Source organism: Mirounga angustirostris, unplaced genomic scaffold, assembly GCF_029215605.1.
Source record: "Mirounga angustirostris isolate CCGP_5_RB_7025 unplaced genomic scaffold, mMirAng1.0.hap1 SCAF_2, whole genome shotgun sequence".
Classification (NCBI taxonomy): Eukaryota; Metazoa; Chordata; class Mammalia; order Carnivora; family Phocidae; genus Mirounga; species Mirounga angustirostris.
In genome coordinates, this window is record NW_026991710.1 from 187080814 (window position 1) to 187100753 (window position 19940).

The following is a 19940-nucleotide window of genomic DNA, read 5'->3' on the forward strand; positions in this document are numbered from 1 at the left end:
GACAGTTTCAGCAGCATGAAGTCCAACATAGGCTTCCAGTAAACTCTGCTTTCTACTTCCCTCCCCCATTCTTAACAGGCTCGTCCTCATCATTAATGTGGGGACAGGCATTTCACTGGCTGCAGATAACTCAAAAGAATCTGTCAATCCTAGGAATTTCAGGTCCTCCTACAGGCTGGCAAAGGTGTATTTTAGGCAGATCAAATTTCACTTTTTGCAAACATTCTCTGATCGCTTACGCTTACTCTAATTCTACTTTCTGGAAGGCTGACAATGGGCGCTAGAAGTGTCACCAAGACATACATGGAGGGACGGAAACTGAAGGGGAAATCTTGGACTAATTCTGTCATCTCCCGGTCCTGGCGGTTCCTAATTCTGGAGGAAGGAAGTTTCGGCCACCCTCTGCCCCCGCACCCCCAGGTTAGCCTCACACTTCTGTCTCCATACTTCTGTGTACGCTGTCCTGCCAGTAAAGCCTTTCTGACTTTGTTTCTGCGAGGGAACCGGATTCAAAGCCAGCTTGAACGTCATCTGCTTTCAGAAGACATCTGCAGCAGAGACTGCCAATTACCTGACACACTGCTACTCTCCCATCTTCCCAAACAACCAATCTCAAGGTTTAGCCTTGCGGCCAAGGAGCCGTAGAGCAGACTACGAGGAGTGAACAGAATCAAAGAAATATCTTGCTTAAAACTCCGAAGAGTGGAGAGCCTGGTGCTAGAGCCCACTTAGCAGTCTTCGATTCAGCGCGTCCTTATCAAATGCCTGCTTGCATTGTACGGCTCCTGCAGTCTGCGCCATCACTAATACTATTGATGAAGATACCATTACGTAGTACCAAGCATTGGAAATGAAAAGTGAGTAAGAAACTGTCCCTGCCTAAAACATTAAGTAGCACGGAAATAAAGAAGCCAAAACAACAACACAGAAAACTACCTCAGCAAGAGCCGAATGCTTGGACGCGAGAAGCCATGGGCTCTCCGCAACCCAGACAACACGCTGCCCTGGGTCTCAGGGTTCGGGACGTGACAGAAATGGCTTCTCATTTGACGATATCTACACTGAGTCTCCACAGGCCAGGTACTTGGAGTGTGTCTTTTCAGACAGCAGCAACAAAAAGTACAAAGGCCCACGGACAAGAGAAAATGTGGCCCCGCAGGAGCTAAGTAAAGGACAGAGGGAGAAGGCCTATTTTGTACCAGGACTGGCCCTTGTGGCTCTCATTATGACTGCAAGAGGCCCCTCAGTAACAACCATCAGGAAACTTGGGGAAAAAATAGAGGTTTGTTACTTGTAAGACCTGAAAATTACACTGCATACCTGGGGCCACACAGCAAGCTCTCGGGTAGGGAGCGCATACACGGGCAGGGGGTTCTGCTTGTATTGGGGTTGAGGGTGGAGTCCTAGGGTTTCCTGGGCTCACCCCTTATTGGTGAATTTAAAACATAAGAACAGGAATTTAGGGGCGCCTGGGTGGCTCAGTCATTAAGCGTCTGCCTCTGGCTCAGGTCACGATCCCGGGGTCCTGCTTGGCGGGAGGCCTGCTTCTCCCTCTCCCACTCCCCCTGCTTGTGTTCCTTCTCTCACTGTCTCTCTCTGTCAAATAAATAAATAAAATCTTTAAAAAAAAAAAAAAAGAACAGGAATTTAAAGCAAGGAAGCCAAAACAAGAGGCCCAAAAGGTCAGTTATCAATCAAGATTTCTGAATCTAAAGAGCCTCAGTGGGTAGTGTGTGGCTGACGGTGTTTATTGAGATAGCTGTCTTTGAAAGGGATGCCTCAGCAATCAAAGCTTAAGTCAGGCGCTTGCATTACAACAAAACAGAACACTGTCAAGGTTTACACTACAAGCATCAGGTGGTGAGAGAGGAGGCTGGTGGACCTCTGCGGGCCTCTGTACAAACTAAGACATTTGGAATTTTCCTGAAGGCAGTGAGCAATCCCTGAAGGGTGTGAGGCACATTAGTGGTGTAATCAGATCACTCCAGCCAGCTGACTAAATAAATAAATAAGCTGAGAGAAAATAGAGCTCAGAGATGACACCAACATTTCCACTTGGGTAGTTGGGTAGATGATGGATACTACTCACTGATATACATATCACAGGAGAAAGGGCAAGGTTAGGGGGAAAATGAGGCATCTGGTCTAGGAATGCTGAGTTTGAAGTATCTGTGTGGGAACGTTTAATAGGCAGTTGGCTGTATGGGTCAAGGAGGGCAATCTTGGCTGAAGACGAAGACTTAAGGCTTTGATTACCATCTATGTGTTGATGACTTGAGAGTGGATGATAATCAAGGTTATGGATAGAGTGAACAGAGGGACAAGGATAGATTCTACAATTATCAATATCTAAGGGATGAAAGAAAGATGGAAGGAATATCCAACTATACAACACAAAATAGGGAGATTAATAGGAGCCCCTCATACACAGCAAACTGGGTCACTGCGACCTAGCATTACTCTAATTTAGTAATTAGGTTCCTGACTTCTATGCCAGTCCTTTTGCGACCATGTTCATGCCTTTTCCCCTAGGTACCCCTGAAACTATCAAACAAATGTAGTTCTGAAATGAATTACCTATCACGGGAACTTCAGTTAATCATCTGCCATTTAGACCTAGAAATACTCTGCTCTACTGCTGCTTTGATAAACACTCAGGCTTTGGGCTTCTGTTTAGACCTTGATTTTCAGCGTTTCCATTCCACCTACTTGTTGCCCCTCAGACTGACTTCATTTTATACCTGGGCCTGCATCTCTCAATGTCCAGTTCCAGACAAACACTCTGATTACACTCTCAGGCTTACATATGCAGACATTTTCCCAGTCCTGAGGTTCGGCCTGGAGCAATAAACAATAAAAAAGCCTCTCCAGATGTGGTTTGGAGCCCAAGCCCCAGTCCTCATGGACTAAAGGCTAAGGCTAAGGCAAGGCTGAAGTGAAGGACAGAAATACAGCTCTGAGGCATCACAGATGAGACTTGAATTAGGCCTCTCGTGCAAAAAGACTTCTAAAAAGACTCCTGTTGGGGCAGAAACCAGTACTAGGCAATGCATGGCCATCTCAAAATCTCTAGCAAGAGTCGCTAATGCCAAGGACCTCCTGAGTAGTTAATGTATCTAAAATGTGTCTAGAAGAGGAAGGTAGGTCTAGAACTAAAGGCAAATCCTGAAGATGTGAAAAATCACATCTCATTATTTAGGACAGGTTAATAACCATAAAACCTGACAAATACTTACAAAGGTTTAAGAGGAACAGGAAAATACGAGGATTTTAACAGAATTCCATGACTTTTTAAAAAACAGTATACTTACCAACATGAATGTTATCTTTAAATGCCACATCATGGAGCTGAAATATTAGATGGCGGCTAAATTTTTCATCAGTGCTGGAATCCAAGTTGAAAACATCTTCGGCTGAACAGTTAACCCTGTATAGCTCTTGAAGTGCTTTACAAACATGCTAAAAACACAGGTAAAATATAAGTAATTAATATTTCAAAAAAAATTTTCCATGAGAAAATTCAAATATCTTGGTACAACTCCAACTCATTTTTTATTTTATTATCTGAATATTTACTATGTGACAACTTCACCAAATTACTGATGTATAGAAATAGACATATTTAAATTATCATACATGTTCAAAAAGTCCTAGGCTCTCAGGAGTAAAGGACTTCCTAAAATTCTAACAGTTTAGCTTATACATTAATCTCTTCTAAAATCACAATAAATATATTTCTTTTTAAGCACAATAAGTATATTTCTTTTTAAGCATCTCTTTAAATATCATCTGTGAGTTAAAAAGTCACGATTCCATTTTTCATAGTTTTAATTTTCGGAAGGTTCCTCACACACTGAACCGAAGTCCACCTCCAAGAATACTGGGGCTGGACGCTGCTGACAGCAAAGGCAGTTACCCGTTGTAAGAAGGCAGCAAGCACAGGGATAGGAGCACAGGATGTGAAATCAGAAAGATCTAGTTTGAGTACTGGCTTTGCCACTAACCAGCTCTGTGACTTTGGTCAAGTCCAAACCTTACATTCCTCCATCGCAAAATGGGATAATAACTGGACCTAACTTCTGGTACTGTTGTTAGGAGTAAATGACAAGATGATAGTAAAGAGTGAGCACAGTGCTTGGCATATGCACCTGCTTAAAAGCATTAGCTGTGCAGCCACTAAAGAAGTCACTTCTGAAACCTCAGTCTTCCCACTTGCAAAAGGAAGTTACTAAGAAGTACCATATGTGGTTATCTTGACATTAGCAAAATGCTTATAAACTGCCAAGCATTTAGATACCTAACAGTTATATAATATAATAACTTGTATTTATTCATGTCATTTTTACATTATTAGAGCAACCCCTCCCACGCTCTCTGTATTCTTTAGTAAGTTCTCATTTCCTCAGAGGCCTCCTCAATTTCCCTCTCTACATCAACTCCCCCTTCATACTCTGTCCCCAGTTACAGTACTTACACAACTACAATTTTATGTTCATTTGTGTGATTATTTTGACTTCGGTTTCCTCTCCATTACAGAGGCTATCCCTCACTACCCGTTCTCGCCTGCTTCTGTGGAGGTAGAATGCTGATTACCTGGATACAAGGCCATCCAGAATAAAGACCACACTTCCCAGACTCCCTGGCAGTAACGTGTGGCCACAAGACTACGTTCAGGCCAATGGGATGTGAACAGAAGGAAAGCAGGTGACTTCTCAGTTATACTCTTCTAGGGGAGAGGCATGCCCGTCCCTTTACCATGTACTACTGACTGGAAAGCAGATATTGTGATAGTGAGCCATTTGGACAATGTACATAAAGGCAACACCTCAGGAAATAACAAAGCAACCAAGCCTAGTCTCTAATGTAATGGAGCATACCCAGACATTACATGAGGGAGAAAAAAATCTCTATCTTGTTTAAGTCACTTTTTTTTTTATTATGGTAACTAAGCCTATCCTAATTTGTTATCCTCCCATCGACTATAAATTCTATGAAGGCAGAAGCTAGGTCTCTGTGGGCTAAACCATGGTCTCCCGAGTGCCTAGACACACCGACACTTACTAGAGGCTGAAACATTTTGATAAATGAATAAAGTCTAGTTTTATACTTCGGAGCTATACAGAATAAATGTAGTGACTCTGCAGGTTAAGCAAACAAACGAAAAGCAACCCTAATCATTTAAGTTAACTTTCCCAAGTTAAACTTCAAATAAAAATTTAAGACATTTAAATATTAAAACTACAAAATCCACAAGTTAAAAATATGATTATTTGAGCAATGTTGCCTGTCAGTATAGTTTTACAAATGCACTAGCACCAGAGTCCATTCCATTTGGCAGAAGGGGCTTACTAAAATTTGTCAGTTAAGTCATTGACTCAAAGGATGATATGTTATCACTAGCTATTATTAGTCAGTTACTTCTTAACCATCTGTTAAGAGTTAATCTAATTTATGTGCCTCTTCACATGGAGACTCAAAAGGAAAAGTACTTACTGGGTTACACACTTGTTATACAAAGTAACCAATAAATGAAATTAATCTCCATGAAAATATGTATGAAGATTATATTATCTAAAATAATCCCGGGGCACCTGGGTGACACAGTTAAGCATCCCACTCTTGGTTTAGCTCAGGTCTGATTTCAAGGTCATGGGATGGAGCACTCAGCTCTGCTTAAGATTCCCTCTCCCGTTGCCCCTCCCCCTGCTATACCCAGCAGGTAAACCCAGTTGTGTAGAGATTGCTAAAAAAGACCACCACTAGGTAAAGCAATCTTAAGAAAAAAGAACAGAGCTGGAGGTATCACACTTCCAGGTTTCAAACTATAATACAAAGCTATAGTAATCAAAACAGTATGGTACTGACACAAAAGTACACACATAAATCAATGAAACAGAACAGAGCGCCCAGAAATAAACCCACAATTAAGTGGTCGGTTATTCAATGACAAAGAAGGAAAGAATATACAATGGATAAAAGACAGTGTCTTTAATAACTAGTGCTGGGAAAACTGAACAGCTACATGCAAAAGAATTCACTTTCATACATCATATATAAAAATAAACTCAAAATGGGTTAAAGACCTAAACTGAAGACCTGAAACCATAAAACTCCTTGAAGAAAACAGACTGCAAGAATCTTTGGATATTTGTCTTAGCATTATTTTTTTTTATCTGTCTCCTCAGGTAAGGGTAACAAAAGCAAAAATAAACAACTGGGACTACATCAAACTAAAAAGCTTTTGCACAGTGAAGGAAGCCATCAACAAAACAAAAAGACAATCTACTGAATGGGAGAAGATATTTACAAATGATATATCTGATAAGGGATTAGTATCCAAAATATATAAAGAACTCCTACAACTCAACACCAAAAAAACCAATCTGACTTTTAAAATGTGCAGAGGACTAGAACAGACCTTTTTCCAAAGAAGACATACAGATGGCCAAGAGACAAATGAAGAAATGCTCAACATCACTAATCATCAGGGAAATGCAAATGAAAACCACAATGAGGTATTACCTCACACAAGCCAGAATGGCTAGTATCAAAAAGACAAGAAATAACAAGTGTTGGCAAGGATGTAGAGAAAAGGGAACCTTTGTGCACTGTTGGTGGGAATGTAAATTGGTGCAGCCTCTATGGAAAACGGTATGGAGATTTCTCAAAAAGTGAAAAATAGAACTACCAAACGGTCCACCAATTCCATTCCCAGGGATTTACCCAAAGAAAACAACAGCACTAATTCAAAGAGACACATGCATTCCTATGTTCATTGTAGCATTATTTCCAATAGTCAAGATACAGAAGACACCTGCATCCACTGATAGAGGAATGGAAAAAGAAGATGTGGTATATATACACAATAAAATTACTCAGCCATGAAAAAAGAATGACACTTTGCCATTTGCCAGCACCGGTATTATGCTAAGTGAAGTCAGACAGGGAAAGTCAAATATCACATGGTTTCACTTATCTGTGTAATCTAAAAAATAAAACAAACAAGACAAACCAAAACAGACTCAAAAATACAGAGAACAAGCTGCAGATGCCAGAGTGGAGGAAGTAGGAGTATGGGCAAAATAGGTGAAGCAGATTAAGAGACAGAAACTTGCGTTATAAAATACATAAATTACAAGGATGTATGCACAATAATATAGGGAATATAGTCATTAATATTATAAGCTTATATGGTGACAAATGGAAACTAGACTTAACATGGTGAATCTTATATAATGTATATAAATGTTAAATCACTATGTTAATATACCCTTAAAACTAGTAAAATATTAGATGTCAACTATACTTCATAATAAATAAATAAACCTAGGGGCGCCTGGGTGGCTCAGTTGTTAAGCGTCTGCCTTCGGCTCGGGTCATGATCTCAGGGTCCTGGGATCGAGCCCCGTATGGGGCTCCCTGCTCAGCAGGAAACCTGCTTCTCCTTCTCCCACTCCCACTACTTGTGTTCCTGCTCTCGTTATCTCTCTCTCGCTGTCAAATAAATAAATAAATAAGTAAATAAAATATTTTAAATAAATAAATAAACCTAAGTAAGGGAAGGGGGAAGCCAAGAGAAAGCTAACATTACATGACTTTTTAAAAGTATTTGCATACATTTTTCAAAAAATTTTTAAAAAAAGAGTGATTCAACATAATCAGCAGATACTCTTCATCAAAAACATTTTAAGATATATTTTTAAAGTTATAAAATGTGTCATCTATAGTTAACATCTAAAAGAAAAAAATTAAGGGGCGCCTCAATGGCTCGGTCAGGTGGGCATACGACTCTTGATTTTGGCACGCATATGCACTCTCTCTAAAAAAAAAAAAGAAAAAAAATTAAGGGTGCCTGGGCGGCTCAGTTGGGTTAGGCATCTAACTTTTGATTTCAGCCCAGGTCATGATCTCCAGGTCATGGGATCAAGGCCCATGTCGGGCTCCGTGCTCAGCGTGGTCTGCTTGGGATTCTCTCTCTCCCTCTGCCCCTCCCCTGGCTTGCTCACTCTCTCTCAAAATAATAAATAAAATAAAATAAAAACTTTAAAAAATTTTAAAAGGGAAAAAAGAAAAATTAACCGATAAATGTTAATACCTACTTCGAGCCCAAGAGCCAATATAAGTTTAATAAAACTTAATGTAATAAAATCTTAAAAGATTTTATAAACAAATATTAACAGACTTTAGTTGAACAAGCCCATATTATCCCTTTTGTTAGTAACTTTCTGGTTGACACTGCTAAATCAAAAACATATACTAGAATTACAGTCTTTTCTCTTTGTTAAAAAAAACAATAACTGTATTTCTAGATCATGTTTTACCAATACTATTGGACCTGAAATAGGAGTTAAGTTTTTCTAGACCGTAGTCTCCTCATTTATGATGGTGTAAGACAGAATAATTTCCAAAATTCCTTCCAGGACAAAAATTAGGACACAATTTTTAATCAAAGTTTTCTTGAAATTCATCTCAGTAACCAATTTTTACAGTAAAAATTACTTTGCCTAACTTTTACCAGAGTCAGCTACTTGTAATAGAGAGTTAATATATAATTTAAAAACAAAGTTTCCAAACTGCTACCTTTCTCAAGTCCATTTTTAATAGATATACTAATATTACAATATATATGGACCTAAACTGAACCTCTGACCATTTTAGAAGTTTACTCAGAGAAGTCATATTATGAAACGAAAAGTCAAAAGGAAGAGAAGAAAAAGGTGGTGAAACACAGAACCCAAATATTACATAGGTTGGACTCAATGAATGAATGAATAAGTGAATGAAGAGATATACAGATATAAGGAGAAAAACCTGAGTTTGTAACTTACCTCAATGAGTAATGCAACCATCTTTTTCCCATCAGCTTCTGGATTGGCAAGTTTGTTAAATTCCAAATCAAAATAAAGCTTGCACACAGCATTTTCAGGAATGACTTCATAGCAGTGTAAGAGATTTTTTCTGAATTGAATAATGCAAGATTGTTAGGTTTACATCTTATACCTTTTTAAAATCATGGCAGTTGATCTTGTATCTCAAGATACTGCATTAACTGTGATTGAATGACTTATAACTACGGCATAATGAAGACATGGCAAAATGAACAACTGCTCTCTGTGGGTTTAGGGATCATATTATTAAGAGCTCCATCAAAGAAGATGTAACAATCATATTCTGTAACAGTATTTAATTTGAAAATATGGTCAACCTCACGCTGTTATTTATTCACAGAATTCTGACATTGTATGACCTTTCTTTTTTCTTGGTGTCATTATAGAAAGAATCTTGTCTGAGAAAAGAACTTTCTTTCTCAAACCAAAATCTCAGGATCTACACATGTATTCTTGGGATTTGATAAATGAGAATTTTTAAAGTTTTGTATTTTCATTAAGAAAACAGTATTTTAAAAATTGGCTAAAAACATATTCTGAATCACCTGACTTCAAAGAGCTTTCAATGCTCACATGTGGATCAAGAGATAAGACTTTAACATGGGTTAATAAAAATACATACTGCTTCGGTATGTAAATGATGACCCGTGCTAAGTGAATTCCAGATGGCATCCTACAGAAGTAAAAGGTTTGTAATCTGAACAAGAGGTGATGGGGGATTGAGTCATCACATGCGTAGGAACTCAAAACACACACACAATTGCACACTTTTCTCCCGGCACCAGGTAAGATCATGCAGTGTTCCATGACAAGGAAGCTCCAGAATTCAATTCTACTATTAAAGGAATAACCAAATGGGGGATGGAGATCTACAACAGTTAATTCAGCCAGAATTAATTTCACAAACATTACTAGATGAAGGAAATGTAACTTTAATGTGTTGTCCTTTACAGACTTACCGGGATTTATAATAAAACCAAAGTTGAGCATAGGTTGTCACCAGGTAAATACGTCGTCCATCGCCCACTTTGTATTCCAAAGCAAATACATGAACATCCTTTAGAAGATCAAAAAATTAATAAGGCACAAATCCAAAATCAACTGTAGCTATGCAATGTTCATGAAGAATTTTATCAAATTTTGGAAAAGTGGAATTTGAACATCTTTATTACTAAAAAATGAAATACAATTATTACATCTATGCCAATTAAAATCTAATTATATTTATTTTTATTCACTCAAGTAATACGTGCTCAAGGCAGAAACAATTCAAATATCCAGATCAAAAAGAGAAAAAAAAAGGAGAAAAATCACTTTTCAATCACTCCAGCTTGACTTCCTATTATAGCTTCACTTTCTAGTTTATGAAATTGAACTATTTCTTTTAAAGATGTATTCATTTTAAAGAGAGAGAGAGAGCTCACGTGCATCACAGGGAGGGGCAGAGGGATAGAGACTCTCAAGCAGACTCTGCGCTAAGTGCAATTTTCCCTCCTCCTCATTTCATCCTTAAAAATTTCATACTCCACTCATTCGTTTCCTCATATTTCTGTGGGTATTGTTGTACTTCTCCACTTAAATCTAGTCATTCTATTATTTTTCAGTCCATGGTCATTCTTCCTCTAAGCATAGCTTCTTTTATTTATTTTTTTTTAAGTTTTTTTTTTTTTTTTTTAATTTATTTATTTGACAGAGAGAGAGAGCACAAGCAGGGGGAGCAGGAGAGGGAGAAACAGACTCCCCGCTGAGCAGGGAGCCCTCCATGGAGCTCAATCCCAGGACCCTGGGATCATGACCTGAGCCAAAGGCAGACGCTTAATTGCTGAGCCACCCAGGCGCCCCAGCACAGCTTCTTTTAAATGTCATTATGTGTTCCCTCTCTCGCTGTGTCTCTCTCTGTCAAATAAATAAAATCTTTAATAAATAAACAAATAAATGTCATCATGTGAGAGTAGGACAAATAGGCTGAGTAGGAGGATGCTGAGCTCACCTCCCATGGACACACTGAGGTAACCACCACAAGTAAAGCAACTTGCTCTGAAAACAGTCAGAGACCAGCAGAACAGATCTTCCACAGCTAAAGATGTAAAATCAGGGCAACATCAAGAAGGGTAGGAGGGGGTAAAACAAAAATAGGAACCAAAACCTGGTACGGAGAACCACAAGCAGGACGGTTAGCACAGGTGTAGAAGTCCTCCCTGAGGAGGAAGAGGATCAAGCCCCACATCAGGCACCCCCAGGCCTGGGGACCTACAGCAAGAGAACTGAGAACAAGTCCCCATTCCCTAGTATGTCTGGTTGTTGAAAATCACCAGGACTTAACTCTCAGACAGACCCCACTGTTCCAGGGCCAACACACTGTATTACTCGGTCCAAGACCCAGCACACAGAAGCAGCAGTTTGAAAAGCAACTGGATTATATACAGGAAGATTTATTGACTAATTTTAAGACCAGTGCCAGAGGAACCAAGATAGGGGTAGGAGCTCCCTCGGGAGACGAAAGCGCTAGTGGGTGGCATTTTTCTTGCCCTCCTTTGCCTAGCTGGCCCGACAATGGTGGGAGCCAGTCCTGACTCTGTCTGCCTGCCCCATTTCAGTGCTCCCCAGGCGACTGACCCCATCTAACCTGCCTGCCCTGACAGGCACTCATCCAGCATGGCTCTTGCCTCACCATAGCTGGCAGACAGCCTCGGCTGGGACCAGCACCCCCAAAAAGCAACACCAACCTGGCCACACCCAGCAGACAGCCCCGGCTGGTACTGGCACCCCCCAAAGCGAGTCCTGCCCCAGGCAGGTGAGGAGCCGCGGTGGCTGCGGCCAGTCCTCTCAGCCAGAGGCCTCAGGTTCTAGCCCGCCACGCCACGCACCTGCAGCAGCGCCAGCCAGGCCTCAGGGCCGACAGCACTGGGGACCAGCTCTTCCCACCCGTGTGCCCACGTAGTCACAGCCAGTTATTAGAGTCTGCTGACCTGGGGGCCAGGACTGTCCAGCAGGGCGCCCAGAGGAGCCACGGCCACAGTCATTGCTGACGGACAAGGAAGGCTGAGGACCAGGCCCAGCAACCTGGGCACAAGCAGCCGCCGCAGCCTGGGCATGACAGGAGGTCACATGCAGTCACAAGGGGACACCCCCACAGCGACTGGTTCCTGTGACCGGCGGGGGTTGTGCTTCTGGGCCCCCAGGACACCTGTCACATAAAGCTACTACTCTGAAGACCAGGAGACAGAGCTGACCTACCTAATACATAAAAACAAAAACACAGAAAGTCGGACAAAATAAGGAGACAGAGGACTATGTTTACAACAAAAGAATAAGACAAAACCTTGGAAAAAGAAATGGTGATAAGCAATCTACCTGACAGACAGTTCAAAATAATGGTCATAAAGATGCTTACCAGACTTGAAAGAAGAGTGGATGTACTTTGAGAACTTCAACAAAGAAATAAGAGATATAAAAGAGAAGGAATCAGAGCTGAAGAATACAGTAACTGAAATGAAAAATACACTAGAGGAAATCAGAGCAGATTAGAGGATGCAGATTTTGGAAAGCATCCAAGCTGAACACTGAAAAGAAAAGGAAATGAATAAAATAACCATAGGTTAAGGAACCTCTGGGACAACATCAAGTGCACTAACAATCACATTATAGGAGCCCCAGAAGGAGAAAAGATAAAGAGGCAGAAAACTTACTTGAAGCAATAATAGCCTAAAACTTCCCTGACCTGGGGAAGGAAAAATATAACAACTCCAAGAAGCACAGAGAGCCCAAACAAGATGAACCCAAGGAGGTACACACCAAGACACATGATAACTAAATGTCAAAATAAAAAGATAGAGACTCTTCAAAGCAGTAAGAGAAAAGCAACTAGTTACATACAAGGGAACACCCATAGATTGTAAGCTGATTTTTTCAGCAAAAACGAGGCAGGTCAGAAGGGGGTGGCATGATATATTTCAAGTGCTGAAAAGAAATAAACCTATGTCCAAGAATACTCTACCCAACAAGATTACCATTCAGAATTGAAGGAGAGATAAAGAGTTTACAGATAAAATTTAGAAGAATTCTTCATGACTAAATTGGCTTTCCAACAAATTTTAAAAGGACTTCTTAACGTGGAAAAGAAAAGAACATAACTAGAAGAAAATTATGAAAGGAAAAAATTTCACTTATCAAAGAAAACATATAGTAAAAATAGATCAATCACTTATAAAGCAAGTATGAAAGTTAAAGGACAATAGTAGTAAAATATCTACAAAAATTAGTTAAGGGATACATAAAACAAATAGATGTAAAATATGGCATCATACACTTAAACACAGAGATGGGAAGTAAAAATGTAGCACTTTTAGAACGTGTTGGAACATCAGCAACCACCAAATTTATAGACTGCTATATACGTAAGATATTATACATGAACCTCGTGGTAACTATACGCCAAAAACCTGTAACAGATACACAGAAAATAAAGAGGGAGGAATCCAGGTATAACACTAAAGAAAGTCATCAATCACAAGGAAAGATAGCAAGAAGGAAAAAACGAGAACTACAGGGGCGCCTGGGTGGCTCAGTTGGTTAAGCAACTGCCTTCTGCTCAGGTCATGATCCTGGAGTCCCTGGATCGAGTCCCGCATTGGGCTCCCTGCTCGGCAGGGAGTCTGCTTCTCCCTCTGACCCTCCTCCCTCTCATGCTCTCTGTCTCTCATTCTCTCTCTCTCAAATAAATAAATAAAATCTTTAAAAAAAAAAAAAAAAAAAAAAAAAAAAAAAAAAAAAAACGAGAACTACAAAACCAGAAAACAACTAACAAAATGGCAATAGGTACATATCTATCAATAATCACTTTTAAACGGACTAAGTGGACTAAATGCTCCAGTCAAATGACAAAGCATGACTAAATGGAAAAAAAACCAACCCCATCTATATGCTGCCCACAAGAGACTTCAGACTGAAAGACATATAGACTGAAAAAGAAGGGATAAGATATTCCATGCAAATGAATGGAAAAAAGATATTCCAAGCAAATGAAAATGAAAAAAAAAAAAAAAGGCAGTACTTATATCAGACAAATTAGACTTAAACACTATAAAAAGAGACAAAGAAAGGCATGACATAGGGGCTCCTGGGTGGCTCAGTCGGTTGAGCATCCAACACTTGGTTTCGGCTCAGGTCATGATCTCAGGGTCCTGGGATTGAGCCCCTTGTCCGACTCTGCACTCAGCAGGGAGTCTGCTTGAGATGCTCTCCCTCTGCCCCTCCCCCACCTGCATGCGCTCTCTAATAAATAAATAAATCTTAAAAAAAAAAAAAGAATAGCATGACATAATGATGAAGGGATCAATCTAACAAGAGGATACAACAATTATAAATGTCTATGCACCCAACATAGGAGCACCTAAATATATAAAGCAAGTATTAATAGACAAAGAGGGAGAAAGTGACAGTAATACAATAATAGTAGGGTAATTTAACACCCCACTTACATCAATGGATAGATCATCCATACAGAAAATCAATAAAGTAACACTGGCTTTGAATGACACGAGACCGTATGCATTTAAAAGATATATACAAAACATTTCATCCCCAAAAGAAGAAAACATATTCTTAAAGTGCACATGGAACATTCTCCAGGATAGATCATATGTTAGGCCACCAAACAAGTCTCAATAAATTTAAAAGGACTAAAATCCTATCAAGCATCTGTTCCAACAATATGAAACTAGAAATCAATTACAAGAAAAAAACTGTAAATAACACAAACACATGGAGAATAAACAACATGTTACTAAACAATGCATCAATGGGGTCAATGGAGTCAATGGGGAAATTCAAGAGGAAATAAAAAAAATACCTGGACACAAGAGAAAATGGAAACACAATGGTTCAAAATCTATGGAACACAGCAAAAGCAGTTCTAAGAGGGAAATTTATAGCAATACAGTCCTACTTCAAGAAATAAGAAAAATCTCAAAAAAGCAATCTAAACTTACACCTAAAGGAACTAGCAAAACAAGAACAAAGCCCAAAATTAGAAGGAAGGAAATAATAAAGATCAGAGTGGAAATAAATGAAATAGAGACTAAAAAGATAATAGAAAAACTCAATGGAATTAAGAGCTGCTTCTTTGAAAAGATAAACAAAATTAATATAGCCAGACTCACCAAGAATAAAAAAGACTCAAAAATAAAATCAGAAATAAAAGAGAAGTTACAACTGACACCACAAAAATACAAAGGTTTATAAGAGACTACTACAAGAAAATATATGCCAACAAATTAGACAACCTAGAAGAAATGGATAAAGACTGAATCAGGAAGAAACAGAGTATCTGTACAGATGGATTACTAGTAATGAAAGTGAATCAATAATCAAAAAATTCCCAAAAAACAAAAGTCCAGGACCAGATGGCTACACAGGTGAATTCTACCAAACATTTAATAAAGAGTTCTCAAGCTATTCCAAAATATACAAGAGAAAGGAATTTTTTTTCTTTTTTTAGGAATGCTTCTGAATTTGTTCCACAAGGCCACCAGCATTACCCTCAAACCAAACCGGACAAAGATGCTACAACAAAAAAAAGGAAATTACAGACCATTATCCCTGATGAGCACAGATGTAAAAATCTTCGACAAAATATTAGCAAACCTAACACAATACTTTAAAAGGATCATTCACCATGATCAAATAGGGTTTATTCCAGGGACACAAGAATGGTTCAATATCCACAAATCAACATATACAACACTTTAATAAAATGAAGGATAAAGATCAGATGACTACCTCAATAGATGCAGAAAAAGCATTTGACCAAATTTAACATCATGATAAAACTATCAACAAAGTGAATATAGAGGGAACACAACATAAAAAGACCATAAATGACTAACCCACAGCCAACATCATACCCAGTAATGAAAAGCTGAAAGCTTTTCCTCCAAGATGAGGAAAAGATAAGATGCCCATTCTTCCCACTTCTACTCAATATAGTAGTAGAAATCCTAACCACAGCAATCAGACAAGAAAAAGAAGGGGAAAAAAAGGCATCCAAATTGGTAAGGAAGAAGTAAAACATACAGATGGCCAACAGACACATGAAGAAATGCTCAATATCACTAATCATCAGGGACACGCAAATCAAATCAAATCAAATCAAATGAGATACCACCTCACACCAGTCAGAATGGCTGGTATCAAAAAGACAAGAAATAGGGGCACCTGGGTGGCTCAGTTGGTTAAGCATCTGACTCTTGATTTCAGCTCAGGTCATGATCTCAGGGTCCTGGGATGGAGCTCTGAGTCAGGCTCAGCATTCAGTGGGGAAGTCTGCTTGAGGATTCTCTCTCTCCCTCTCTCTTTACCCCTCCCCCACCCTGCTCTCTCTAAAATAAATCAATCAATCTAAAAAAAAAAAAAGGACAAGAAATAACAATGCTGGTAAGGATTTGGAAAAAAGGGAACACTTATGCACCACTGGTGGGAATGTAAGTTGGTGCAGCCATTATGGAAAGCAGAACGGAGGTTCCTCAAAAAAAATTAAAAATCGAACTACCATACAATCCAGTAATTCCAATAATTCAGTATTTACCTGAAGAAAATGAAACCACTAATTCAAAAAAGTATATGTCCTATGTTTATTTGTAATAGCCAAGTTATGAAAGATACCTAAGTGTCCATTGATAAATAAAGATAAAGAAGATGCAGTATATATACACAAAAGATTATTACTCAGCCATAAAAAAAATGACGTCTTCCTGTTCACAACAACATGGATGGACCTAAAGGATATTATGCTAAGTGAAATAAGTTAGAGAAAAACAAAAATCATGATTTCATTTATATGTGGAATCTAAAAACAAAACAAACCTGAAATAGACTCATAAATACAGAGAACAAACTGGTGGTTGCCTGAGCAAAAGGGGATGGAGAGACAGGAGAAATAGGTGAAGGGGATTAAGAAGTATAATCTTCCAGTTATAAAATAAATAAGTCATGATGATGAAAAGTATGGCATAGAGAATATAGTCAATAATATTATAGTAACTTTGGTGATAGATGGTGATTAGACTTACCATGGTGAGCATTTTGTAATGTATATAATTGTTGAATCACCATGGTCACCTCAAACTAATATACTATGTCAACTATATTTCAATTAAAACTTTTTAAAATATCATTACAAATTTTTTAAACTAATTGTCACTACATGGCTCATTCTTTTTCATTTATTAAGTAAATGGCCAAAAATTCATAGGAATAATTTCTGTAAATAGTGTGATATTTAGGGACACCTGGGTGGCTCAGTTGTTAAGTGTCTGCCTTTGGCTCAGGTCATGATCCCAGGGTCCTGGGATCGAGTCCTGTATCGGGCTCCTTGCTCAGCTGGGAGCCTGCTTCTCCCTCTGCCTGCCACTCCCCCTGCTTGTGCTCTCTCTCTGACAAATAAATAAATCTTAAAAAAAAATAGTGTGATATTTAGATCACAATTAAATTCTTTTGATAGATCATGTGGATTGAAATGAAGACAAACAACAGACTTTTTTTTTTTAATCCTAAATTATAGTAGCTTCACAAAAAAAAAAAAGTAGGAGACAAGAAAATTACCTCTTTACAGCTTTTAACAAAATTAAAAGCCTGAGTTTGCCGAAGGAATAGTTTCCAAATGGAGGGTGGTTCTTCTGGCTTGGACAATCTTGGTCTGTATACTGAGGACAATGGTTTCCTCTCATAACGAGATGCTCGTTCTTCAATTTGCTTCAGTCTTGCTTCCCATTTTCTCTCCATTGGTTTAGAAGTTACGGGAAAGTAAATTGTATCCCATGTAAGATTTCTGCAGTTAGTACTAAAACAAAAAAGGACATCAATTTCTTTGTTCAGAATATATTTTTTTGGTAAAACTTCAAAACCCATTTCGTAATGGTTATTTCCTTAACTGCCTTTATATATAATATATATTATGTATATATATACTATGTATATACGTATATTATATAACATATATACTATGTGTATATATGTACTATATATATATGTGTATATATAGTTTTGCATGGAGTTTTAATGTGAAGTAAGAATGGGGCTAGTTATCAGGTAGCTTTAGATCTTGGCTCTTCCATCTAACAGTACTATGATTTTAGAAGCACCCTAAGCCTTACCTGCAAAATGGGGATCAATGTCATCCTGAACACTTTATGTAATTATCATGAGGATAAATGTGATAGGATGTAAGAAAACGTTTTGTAAATTACAAAGCCTCATGTAAACATAAGTGGTTTTTGTATCATTATGGTTTTTATTAGAACCACGTTATTGCATCAAGCACTATCTATCTTGCCCAAGTAGTGCTATTACGTTGGCCATCACTCTTGTGCTGTTTCTTAGCACAGAGTTCATTTCTAGACACCACTGTGCAGTTCCCTTTTCTTCTGTTTCTATCCATTGCTCTTCTTTTGTCCCAACACGATAGTTAGTTGGGAGAACAATTCAGTGTATAAATGCGAACTGCAATATTGGTTAGTTTTGGTTTATGTTAATCATAAGCATGTTTAAAGATAGGAATAAACACATTTTAACCTGTGTCTGTTAATTTAAGGACTGTATTTTTGTCATTAGTCAATGTGAAATAGCAGTCTTTTAATCCTTGTTTATTAATGACATGTGTTTTTTGTTTGCACACAATATTTCCATGTTAGCCAGGCCAGGGTAAGGGGGCCAGGAAACACTTTTATGATTTGGGATTTTGGTTTACTTACAAAAAAAAAAAAAGGATCGCCTTTTAGAAGGGGAGAAAAGCTTGCATTGTAGGTAAGTAATGGCCACAAAATCTCTGCCATTCCTCCTATCAAGAGATGGTATCTGAGCCCACTCACTGATTCTGTACTTGGCCATGTGACTTGCTTTGGTCAATGCCGCATCAACAAGTGTGAAGCAAACCGAGGTGTAGTAAGTGCTTTTGAGCTGGATTTGGCTATGCCGGGAGTCCTGCCCTGAGACTGTCATGCTAGAACTCTGGTCTCACAGAGGATAAAAGGACATCAGGAGAAGAATCAAATTACCCCAGCTAACAGCCAAGACCAACTAACTCTCAGGTATATTGAGTTCAGATGTTTTGGATCATCCAGACATCTGAATTCAATGCCTGAGTAAGCCTGAGTGAGTTCAGGTGACATCTGCCAAAGACCTGGCCAGTCAACCCATAGAACTGTAAGAAAAAATTAACTTGTCTTAAGCCAAGAAGTTTTGGTCTGGTTTTTCATATAGAAATCGATAGCTGATGTAGTCTCCCTCTTCTTTAGTATCATCTTCATTAGTAATATCATAATTTATGTAGAAAACACATATAATAGTTTTTTAAAGTGAAATAACAACATGTACTAAAGCATTCAAGGGAAAAATTCCTATTTACCTCTGGCAATGCCTTTCCAGTACTTACGCTTATCGAGTCGATAAATATTCTCTTGAATTTTTGCAGAAAACTTTGCAACACAAACTCAATGGCAACTGATATATTCCCGGGAAGGAAAAACAGGTTCATCCTAAAAGACTGAGATGGTAGAATATCATGACACTGTTAGATTTCACATTGGACTTCAAACATATCAGACCCAAGAAAGATTATTGTTACACCTGATCCACATGAAAATTATGTTTTATAAACCAAGAAACAAACATAATTCTAAAGGTATCAATATAATCTTCATAACAGATATGCCTAGAAACAGAATACAATTTCACTGGTTTGAAGAGCTGGAATAATTTTTAATGAAATGGCTTTTTTCAATATAAAGTGACATAGGACTCCAGATTGCTAGATTCTGAGTATTCAGTTTATTTTAATCTGCTTCGCATACAGATAAAAATCCTTTACATTTAGACAACCTAAGTGAGAAACTGACTTTCTTCTATGAAATGTACTAACTTTTAATAAAGCCCACTGATTACTTAATGAAGAAAATAAACACAGAATGCAGTTAGACAGGATTTGTAGCTCTAGTACCTAGCCAGTAACTGACAGAATAACCATGTGAATGTTCACACTTAGTGACACGGACATCA

The 19940-nt window shown here is 38.4% G+C and overlaps 1 protein-coding gene across 5 annotated transcripts in view; it reads right to left on the reverse strand.

Moving 5' to 3' along the window:
• PRIMPOL (primase and DNA directed polymerase) overlaps positions 1-19940 on the reverse strand; it is a 54449-nt gene that overhangs the window by 31203 nt on the left and 3306 nt on the right. For 4 of the 5 annotated variants that reach the window (XR_010409731.1, XM_054508561.2, XM_045879638.3 and 1 more), the window contains exons 4-8: positions 19318-19428; positions 17490-17727; positions 9848-9945; positions 8829-8958; positions 3312-3459 (exon numbers count right to left, since the gene is read on the reverse strand). Coding sequence is in view for 4 of the 5 variants with exons in the window: in XM_054508561.2 (XP_054364536.1) it covers positions 3312-3459; positions 8829-8958; positions 9848-9945; positions 17490-17669 (556 nt within the window). In the remaining variant the exon portion in view is untranslated. The remainder of the gene's footprint in view (positions 1-3311; positions 3460-8828; positions 8959-9847; positions 9946-17489; positions 17728-19317; positions 19429-19940) is intronic. The other variant, XM_064585699.1, reaches the window with a different exon arrangement.